This window comes from Grampus griseus (genome assembly GCF_964374135.1).
Source record: "Grampus griseus genome assembly, chromosome: 5".
NCBI lineage: Eukaryota > Metazoa > Chordata > Mammalia > Artiodactyla > Delphinidae > Grampus > Grampus griseus.
This window is the reverse complement of record NC_138998.1, coordinates 29,824,934-29,835,828: the sequence shown is the minus strand read 5'-3', so window position 1 is coordinate 29,835,828 and position 10,895 is coordinate 29,824,934. Positions and strand designations below refer to the sequence as shown.

General features: G+C 39.4%; 1 protein-coding gene across 1 annotated transcript; it reads left to right on the top strand.

Moving 5' to 3' along the window:
• Positions 1-6,345: 6,345 nt before the first annotated feature.
• On the top strand, positions 6,346-7,628 carry SLC35G2 (solute carrier family 35 member G2). Its single transcript, XM_082654712.1, has one exon. The coding sequence runs from the start codon at positions 6,352-6,354 to the stop codon at positions 7,588-7,590; it is 1,239 nt and encodes a 412-aa protein (XP_082510838.1). The 5' UTR covers positions 6,346-6,351; the 3' UTR covers positions 7,591-7,628.
• The last annotated feature ends 3,267 nt before the right edge of the window (positions 7,629-10,895 follow it).

Genomic DNA, 10,895 nt, shown 5'->3' with positions numbered 1-10,895 from the left:
TTTTAATCTCTGGAAAAAAGTTTTGTTTTTCTCCTTCTCCTCTTTACTTGTCTATATGTTACATATGTTTAGAGTCCCAATTCAGGCATCCTTTCCACCTGGAAACCTGCAAAGATCCCCCATATTTGGGTTACATGCCCTTTGTGTGTGCTCCAACAGTTTCTTGTACTTCATGCAGTTACTTGCATTATTAACTTATTAAAATATTAAATTTGAATTACTTGTTGTCTCTTCCACTAGTCTATAAGCTCTATGAGTGCTGGGGCCATGCCTGTTTTATTTATCTTCATATTTATAGAGCCTAGAATGGTGCTGGGCACATGGTACCTCAGTTAGTATTTATTGAAATGTTCACAGGTTGAAAGACTTAAATGTGCAAAAATGTAATTACTAGTCAGGATTCCAGATTCTCTTCAATAATTATATTTCAAAGGCTGAAATTAAATGAAAACTAGGGAGAATGAATAAGATCCTGGGACTTCCCTGGGGGCCAGTGGTTAAGACTCCACGCTCCCAATGCAGGGGGCACGGGAAGATCCCACATGCCACATGGTGTGGCCAAAAAAAAAAAAAATCTTTATGTATCCCTTTAGTATAAGATGGCTTTTGCATCAGTGGGATACAATATAATATTTTTTTAAATATATTTATTTATTTTATTTTTGGCTGTGTTGGGTCTTTGTTGTTGCACGTGGGCTTTCTCTAGTTGCAGTGAGAGGGGACTACTCTTCGTTGCAGTGCGCGGGCTCCTCATTGCAGTGGCCTCTCTTGTTGCCGAGCACGGGCTCTAGATGCGCGGGCTTCAATAGATGTGGCTCGTGGGCTCAGTAGTTGCAGCCTGCAGGCTCAGTAGTTGCAGCCTGCAGGCTCTAGAGCACAGGCTCAGCACTTGTGGCATATGGGCTTAGTTGCCCCATGGCATGTGGGATCTTTCCGGACCAGGGCTTGAACCTGTGTCCCCTGCATGGGCAGGCAGACTCAACCACTGCGCCGCCAGGGAATCCCTATACAATATAATATTAATGGTGTTGAAAAATACCTGTAATATATCTGTTATAGACTAATCCACTGAGAGAAATGAACAAAGATGACACAGTTCAAATAACAGTTTAAAGTATACAGTTGGACTAGGATTAAATACATTAATTTATACCTAACAGGATGTTGACTAAAACTTTCCTCTTCATTATATATATATATATATGTATACACACCACCACACACATGTATGTATAACAATCAAAGTGATTCAGTTATATATATGTGTGTGTATGTATATGTACACACATACATATAACAGAACCATTTTGCTGTACACCAGAAACTAACAGAACATTCTAAATCAACTATACTTTAATGAAAAAAAAAAGTTTCGTCTTACCTCAGAATTAGAATCCAGGATCTCACAATGGGGCACAAAATATCCCAGTTTCAAAAGCCAATCATTTTGGTCCAAATATAAGAGGCCTTTTACTTTAACTGTCACTAAGCCCACTCCTCCTTCCGATTCCTTAAAATACTAGGGAGGGAAATAGGGTGTTCCAGTTATCTATTGCAGGTAACAAATCACTCCAAAGCTTAGTGGCTTAAAACGACAACAATCATTTTATTATCTATCATGGTTTCTATAGATCAGGAATTTGGAAAGGACTTGGCAGGGCAATCCTGACTCAGGGTCTCTTATATACTTGAAGACAGATGGGTGGCTGGAGTTCGAACAGCAGGGGGCTGGAGCAGCTGGGGGCTTACCAGGAATTTCTCTCTCTTCAGGTGGTCTCAGGACCTCTCCATGTGGTTTCTCTACATGGGCTAGTTTGAGCTTCCTTACAGCATGGTGACTTCAGAGCAGTCAGACTGCTTACTTGGTGGCTCAGAGCTCCAAGCACAAGTATTGCAGCTAGGAAGGAATAGCTATATTTCCTTTTATGTCCTAGCCTCAGAAGTCATAATAGGTCACTTTTACCATACTCTATTCGTTGAAACAGTCACAAAATCAGGGCTACTTTTAATGGGAGGGAATATAGACCCTACCTCTCTATTTAATAATGTCAAACTTACATTTTACAAAACCAGACAAGTAGTATGGGAGATACTAGACTAGTGACTCTCTTTGGAAAATGCAGTCTGTCAAAGGGATCATATTATCTATTGTGGGTCCTTGGTCTAAGAAGAATGTTGTGCTTTTTCCTAATGGGGAGGGGACAGGGATGTTCCTCCTTAGAGCCAACTGAGGGTGAAAGTTACCAGATCATTATTTACAATGATTGGGTGTGCTTTCTCGTTCTCCAATTGGAAGTTTGCTTAGACAGCACATTTTAATTTGCTCTTTGCTTGCTCGAGGAAAGAGAAAATTGGAGAGAAGGGGGCAGTGGTGAGTGGCCTATATACTCACTGGAGTGGTAAGGATATGTGACTTTCCTGGGGTCAAGTGAATACTTTTGGTGCCTAACCAAGAGAACTGCCCACGCGGCAAGAGGACCCAAACAGCAAAAACCTGTGGGCTGGGCTTCCCTGGTGGCACAGTGGTTGAGAATCTGCCTGCCAATGCAGGGGACACGGGTTCAAGCCCTGGTCTGGGAAGATCCCACATGCCGCAGAGCAACTAGGCCCGTGAGCCACAACTACTGAGCCTGCGCGTCTGGAGCTTGTGCTCCGCAACAAGAGAGGCCGCCGCGACAGTGAGAGGCCCATGCACCGCGATGAAGAGTGGCCCCTGCTTGCCACAACTAGAGAAAGCCCTCGCACAGAAACAAAGACCCAACACAGCCAAAAATAAATAAATAAATAAAATTTTAAAAAAAAGCAAAAACCTGTGGGCCATAGCCCCAGGGCAGGAGACTCCCCCACATCAGGAATTTGTGCACTGGGGAGGCTCTACAGAACTTACGTAAGATAGCCTGCATTTGGATGCCTGCAACCTACAGAGTATCAATGGCCTATCAGAGTTAGCACAGAAACAAAGACAATAATCAAAGAGAGAATTTCACCATGTATTAGAGTCAGGGTTCAACCTGAGACACAGAACCAATAGGAGATTTATTACACGGAATTGGCTAATGTAACTGTGGTGGCTGGATAAGGAAGTTTGTAGTCTGTAGGGCAGGCAGTCAGAAAGAAAAGATCAGGAGCATGTTGGAACCCATGAGCAAAGGCCAAAGCTTCTTGTCCACAGGTAGTAAGGAAAGGAAGGTCATGAGCAGGCTAGAACCCCAATGGTATGAATTGTTTGGAATCTGTGAAATCATGGAAAGCCTAATCCGTTTTTGGAAGGGCTTACTTGATTAGGTCAGGCCCACCCAGGATAGTCTTTCTTTTATTAACTTAAAGTCAACTGATTAGGGACTTCTATCACATCTGCAAAAACCTTCATAGCAGCACTTATATTAGTGTTTGATTAAATAACTAGAGAATGTAGTTCAGCCTAGCCAAGTTTATATATCAAAAAGCCATCACACAACAGCAGCCACTGTATGAGATATGTGTCCTTTCCTTTTCCTTCTTCCCTGTGCCAATACACCAGGGGAGCTGGAGCCTAGAGAGATGGAGGAAGTGTCCCAGAGGTAGACCATACTGCCCTCCCAAGGACTCCAAAAGGAGGGAAAGGGAGAAGGAGTAAACCAACAGAATACGTCCTTCCCCTATTTGTGCCCCTGGGGCTACAAATCTGGCCTGCAGTGGGAAGGGGAAAGCTTTGAAAGGATATAAGACACAACTTTAACAATTTTAAGCAAGTGGGAAGTTATGGGATCTAACTGAGGTATCATTAAGATATTTGCTGACTAGCAAGGAAAAGAGATTTAACAGCAAATTTGGGTACAATGACTGGAGACAAAATTCCACTGATTGAGACAACTAAATAACAAAATGATGAGATTACAAAAATTAGAAGAACTACTGCAGATGTTAAACAAAGAAGAAAAAAATAAGTGGCTAGAGTGGTCAGGGAAGGCTTGTTTCTAAAAGGCAAGATTTGGACTGGGCCTCCTTAAAAGATGAGCAGTATTTAGAAAGTGGGAGCAGAGGGGAAGCTAGTGAGAATAAAAGCTTAGAGAAACCTGTACATGTGGGGAGTCAGGACAGGGAGAACACTGGACTGATCAGAGCAAAGTATGTTTGTTAAGGAGCTAAGTATCGATAGGGGCTAGACTAGGCAGGGTCTTGAGAGTTAGGCAGAGGAGTTGAGACCAATGACGTAGTTGGTAGGAAAGCTTGTAGGTTCTTGAATGGAAAGCTTGAGGGAAGTTTTTTGTTTTGTTTTGAATCTGTTAAAGGCATTAATGTGACAGTGGTATAATATAGTTGGATTTTAGGGGAGAAGGACTGGGATCCAAGAGGGCTAGTCAGGATGCTGTTGCAATATTCTAGATGGGAATTCATAAAAACCTGATCCAGAATCACAAAGGTAAAATGGAATTGGAGGAGAAAGGAAAAATCTGAGAAATATTTCAAAGACAAAAACAATAAGATTGATGACCAAATAGAGTGTGATGGCAGAAAGGATAATTGAGTATTCCTTGGTTTCTAGCTTGGGGAACTAGAAAGATGGTGGTATTTCAAACATAAGTGAGGAATTTAGGGAAGGAAAATCTATTTGGGAGACCAAGACTGTTAATTCAGTTTGTGATTATTGAAGCTAAAGTCATGATTTGAAGTGGAAATATCCTAATAAAAGTTGAAAAAAGAGATTAGCCTGATAGCAATATGCATGAAGGACTGCAAGTGGGGGGGTCCATGCTAGGAACTGAAGGGCTTGGAGGCACAGGTGGTGTTTTTTAAAATGACTCTTCCAACTGAAGGTGGTGTCATTTAGAAGAGAAAGGAGTAAATAGGAACAGTTGGTTTACCCAGATGGTGTTAAAGAACAAAATAGGATTTGATTTCTGGACCATGGTTTAAGATCCTAGAACTGGTGAGTTTTTGGCAAGCAACAGGGAATATGTCATGAAGACAAAAAATAAGAAGGTTTCCTTTTTAAAAATTTTTATGTTTTAGAGGGGAGGGGAGAAATAATTGGGAAGGAAATAGGAAATTGTTCTTGGGGAGAGGGGAAAGAACTAAAGAGAACTAAGTGAACAAATACAGGTCTCAAAGAAAGAATAACATTGTAGAAGACACCCAGTGTTTCAAAAGAGTTAATTATAGGTGAAAGGAAGCTGAATTTATTAATATTCATTGAGAGTTTACTATATGCCAGAACTATGGCAAATCCTTTATATGTCATGGACATCCTTCTATGTCAGTAAAGATCCGCATTGTCATTTTTAATGGCTGCATAGCATAGTATCGAGGGTCATTCTGGTAAGCTACAATGAACTCTCCTATTCATACATTTTCCCCACCTTTTTGTATGCTCTCTTTTTCTCAATAACAGATGAACTTTTCTTTTTAGTTTGTAATTTAATTTTAAACAATTATCATGATTCAAAAAATATAGTAAAAAGTATACAGTAAAAATGTTTCCTTCTATTCTTGTTTCCTGTCCCACCCCAATGATTATTAGCTTCCTTTGTCTCTTTCCATAATTCATTTGTTATACTTTTTATATTATATAAACAAACATAAATATGTACTCTTATTTTTTCCTTTTTTTAAAAAAAAACATAAGGTAAAATGCATCTTGTGATCATCTCTTTAGGGTAAAATCTTAGATGTGATATTGCTGAATTAAAGGGTAGTTTTAGTTAAAATCTTAAACATATTGCCCAGTTGCTCATCAGAAAAGCTGTATATAGCAAAAATGCATGAATGTCACGAAATCCATTTTATTTATTTTCTAATTTCAGTGCATCCCATATATCTGAAAATGTATGGGAAGCCAGAATAAACATTTTAAAAAATCACTATAATTTGTAATGTAAGACTAGTTTGGGTATCATACAGAAGTGATTATACAAAAGAATTTGGACTTAATCATTATAATTTATAATACAGACAAATGGACACAATGAGAAGGAAAGGTTTGATCTATGTTGTCGTTTATTTTTCTGTGTTTATCTTATTGGATGCATAGAGAGGGAGGAATGAACAAATGGAAAAATATCAGTTGTTTGTGATGTAAAGAAAATACAGCTTAATGAGACAAAGAAAAATCAGAATGAGACATAGGGGCAGACTTAAGATGAGAGTGAAAAAAGGGTAGACAATTTCATTGGGCTTCATACATCTGATAAGGCATATTGCCAGATCATCTCTTCCTATTACTTTTTAAAAAAAAACTCCTGTTACAACCTCTACTATCTGTTATTGAATTGGTACATATGATTATAATAGAAATTAAAACTATATTTCAAGTGATGAATATGTACATTTGTCTTTTTTTTCCCTCTTAAATAGAATTGATTGCCTGAAGAAATGGATACTTCTCCCTCCAAAAAATATCCAGTTAAAAAACGGGTGAAAATACACCCAAACACGGTGATGGTGAAATATACTTCTCATTATCCTCAGCCTGGGGATGATGGATATGAAGAAATCAATGAAGACTATGGAAATTTTATGGAAGAAAATCCAAAGAAAGGCCTGCTGAGTGAAATGAAAAGAAAAGGAAGAACTTTCTTTGGAACCATGGATACTCAACATCCACCAACAGAAGACCCAATGACCAATGAGATTGGACAATTCCAAAGTTTTGCAGAAAAAAATATTTTTCAATCCAGAAAAATGTGGATAGTGCTGTTTGGATCTGCTTTGGCTCATGGATGTGTAGCTCTTATCACTAGGCTTGTTTCTGATCGTTCCAAAGTTCCATCTCTAGAACTGATTTTTATCCGTTCTGTTTTGCAGGTCTTATCTGTGTTAGTTGTGTGTTACTACCAGGAAGCCCCCTTTGGACCCAGTGGATACAGATTGCGACTCTTCTTTTATGGTGTATGCAATGTCATCTCTATCACCTGTGCTTATACATCATTTTCAATAGTTCCTCCCAGCAATGGGACCACTATGTGGAGAGCCACAACCACAGTCTTCAGTGCCATTTTGGCTTTTTTACTTGTAGATGAGAAAATGGCTTATGTTGACACGGCTACAGTTGTTTGCAGCATCTTAGGTGTTTGTCTTGTCATGATCCCCAACATTGTTGATGAAGATAATTCTTTGTTAAATGCCTGGAAAGAAGCCTTTGGGTACACTATGACCGTGATGGCTGGACTGACCACTGCTCTTTCCATGATAGTATACAGATCCATTAAGGAGAAGATCAGCATGTGGACTGCACTGTTTACCTTTGGTTGGACTGGGACAGTCTGGGGAGTATCTACTATGTTCATTCTTCAAGAACCCATCATCCCATTAGATGGAGAAACCTGGAGTTATCTCATTGCTATATGCATTTGTTCTACTGCAGCCTTCTTAGGAGTTTATTATGCCTTGGACAAATTCCATCCAGCTTTGGTCAGCACCGTGCAACATCTGGAGATTGTGGTAGCCATGGTGTTGCAGCTTCTAGTGTTACATATATTTCCTAGTGTCTATGATGTCTTTGGAGGGGTAATCATTATGATTAGTGTTTTTGTCCTTGCTGGCTATAAACTTTACTGGAGGAATTTAAGAAGGCAGGATTATCAGGAAATACTAGACTCTCCCATTAAGTGAATACCTGATTATTATCTTGTTAATGTTCAGTTATTAATAGGTACACAGACATTTTAATGTTCATCTGGAAATATGTTGTATAACTGACAGAGTGCTATATAATTAATATATGCAGACGTGGAAAAATTTATTCTAGTCTAATAAATTAAAAACATATACTAAATTATGTGGAATATCATGAATCTGGTCTCTTTGCTGTTAATAATAAGGCAATTTTTATTATAAAAATGATTATTTATTATAAATAATAAAAGGGTAGAGAATGTTAACTTTTATCACTAAAGAACATAAGACTTGAAGAAATGACTTCTTTCAGATGGAAATTCTGTGGTCCTGAAGTTCAAAAATTAGTAAAAAGTTCATGCCCAATGTTCTATAAATGTTCAACAAAAATCCTTCGATATTCAAAAATCTATAAGGTGAAATGCTGAATACCAAGCCCTGTTTTGTCACCTATTTGCATTAGAAAACTAGAGGTGATTGGGCTTGGTAAAGTAGCTTGAGTGAGTTGAGGCAAGAAAGAGGGAACGAAGGAAAGGAGCTGGTTTTTCACTGGCAGTGGTGGTTGTCCTACCTTAGAAGAAATTGGTCTTCCCCTTGCTGAGGCCACATTAGGCAATGCATAGTAAATGGAGGTAGGGAAAAGCTTGGATTCCTGCCAGCTCTACTTAGTCTATGCCATTTTGTGCCTTATGGTGGGAGATAGAATGTTGGGGGGAGGGTCTACTCATCCTCAGTTATGCAGATCTCTTCCAAACCTGCCCTTGTTTATGTAGTAAGTATATGTGTGAGCTGCAGTAAAGGTACTCCTTACCCCTGAAAAAGACACTAACAGTAATCATAGTACAGCAGAAAACTGAAAACTTTGTGTCCTGAGATTCTTTTCAGAAGAGCTTAAAAGTCTGTAAAACCACATAGAGTAACAATAATTTGGGTCTAATTTGGGAATTTTTGACTAATTTAGCACAAACAAATGTTGATATGGTATTGCTTATTAAGCTATCGTTATTGAGCTATCTTAACTTCAAATACACCCATCTATAACTCTCCTCTGTGATGCTATGACTCAGACCCTGCAAACTACATTTTTCCTATGCCAGCTGGTCTCACTAGGTTCCACCAATAAAGGGCATTAGAGGGAGACTGTAAAACAGAGAGGATAAAGGACTTCCTTCTTTCTGTTTGCTTGCAGTTTCTGTCATTTTTACCCCCGCAATAAGCAAGAGCCCTTTGGTCCAGAAGCAGCAATTGATCTCAGCCTTAAGCTTCTTTTGGCACTCCTCCACCCGCTACCCAGCCTCATCATCTCCCTCTCAGTAGCAGCAGGACCAGTTGCACAGCATCCTCCCAGGGGTATAAGCTACAGGTCAGCAAGTCATTCCTCTGAGCTCCTGAGACCTGATGATCCAACCTTGATTCCTCTTTTTCACTACTCCTAGGGGTTCTAGCTGCTCTCTATAGTTATCATATCTGGGCTGCTTCAGTGTTTCCTTTTTGCTTTTCCAGTCCATCAACACCCAATACTATGTTCTCTGTTGTAATATCTTGTGATTTCTGTTCTCCTAATATGCCTTCAAAGATACCCCAAAAGGAACCCAAAGTCATTTTTAGGGTGTTTGTGCTTTTGGAAAATGTTAACATTCAGATTTTTCAGGAATAACTGGCTCTCAATAGAAATTACCCAAACTGAAGCACAGAAACAAAAAGATTTGAAAAAAAAAAAAATGAACAGAGCCTGGAATGACCTGTACTAAGGGGTAAGAAGTCTAGTATAAGTGTAAGTGTAGTCACAGAAGAAGAGAGAGAATGGGGCATAAAAAAAGATTTGAAGAAATACTGGCCAAAAGTCTTCCAAATTGGGTAAAAAGATACAACAACCAGCAATCTGCAGATCCAGGGAAATAAGTGAACCCCCAGCATCATAAATACAAAGAAAATCACACCTGGAAACATAGTGTAACTACTGATAAACAAAGATAAAGAAACAAAATCTTAAAAGCAGCCAGAGGAAAAGATATATGACACACAAGAAAACAATGATAAGAATTACATCTGGCTTCTTATCAGAAAGAGTAGAGGCCAGAAAACAACAGAATGACAGTTTAAAGTGCTGTAAGAAAACCCTTTGATGGCTTCTCATTGCCTATAGGATAAAGTCTAAGGCCCTTAACTTGCATAACCCACTCTTGTTTACACTTTTAGTCATCTTCTGCTCTAGCAATATTCTACTATTGTGTAATACCTTTTTTTTTTTTTTTTTAACGCAGGCCCCTCTATGTGGAAAGATCCTCTCTTCTTTGCCTACTTACTTGCCTGACTAGCTTGACCACACACACCCCTTCCCCTGTGGACTAATGTCCCCCTGTACATATCTATTGCTGTATTTACTATACAAATAAGTACCTGTTTAAATCTAATTCTCTGACATTGAATGGAGCTCCTTTAAGTTGAGGACTGATTTTTAGGCCTCTGGTATCTATTGTACTGCTTACCACAGAGTGGACTCAATCAATTTTTGTTGAATTAATTACCATAAAACACTAACATTACTCAGTATAGAAACTGAATTTAGTTACCAGGGTCCACTAATTTCTATACTTCACAGTCAAGCCTGTGATTACTTTCTTCTTACTGATTAGTAGATAGGTTTTTTTTTGTCCCAAATAGTCCTTACAGTGATGCTAAACCAGATCATTCTCTCTTTTTTTAAAATTTTATTTTTGGCTGCGTTGGGCCTTCGTTGCTGCGCACAGGCTTTCTCTAGTTGCCGCGAGTGCGGGCTACTCTTCCTTGCGGTGTGTGGGCTTCTCATTGCGGTGGCTTCTCCTGTTGCAGAGCACAGGCTCTAGGCGTGCGGGCTTCAGTAGTTGTGGCTCGTGGGCTCTAGAGCGCAAGCTCAGTAGTTGTGGTCCATGGGCTTAGTTGCTCCGCGGCACGTGGGATCTTCCTGGACCAGGGCTCGAACCTGTGTCCCCTGCATTGGCAGGCAGATTCTTAACCACTGTGCCACCAGGGAAGTTTTAAGCATTTCCAACAATAAGCCCTCCATAGTTTCCTGGGAAAGGTCTTAAGACATGGAGGCTCATTTTTCCTTTCCTTTTCTTCCCAGATTCTTTCCTTTGGAATGAATGAAGTGAACTGTCTACATGTTTTTATCCTAGACAGATTAGCTACCCGTATCTGAGGCCCCATTTCTAGTCCATAGGTCATAAGTTTTGACCTAAATGTTGTTGCCTGATCCTGGCTAGTTCCTAGTCCACTCATAACGGATAAGCAGGGTTGATTCCTATTTTTGGTTTGAGTTG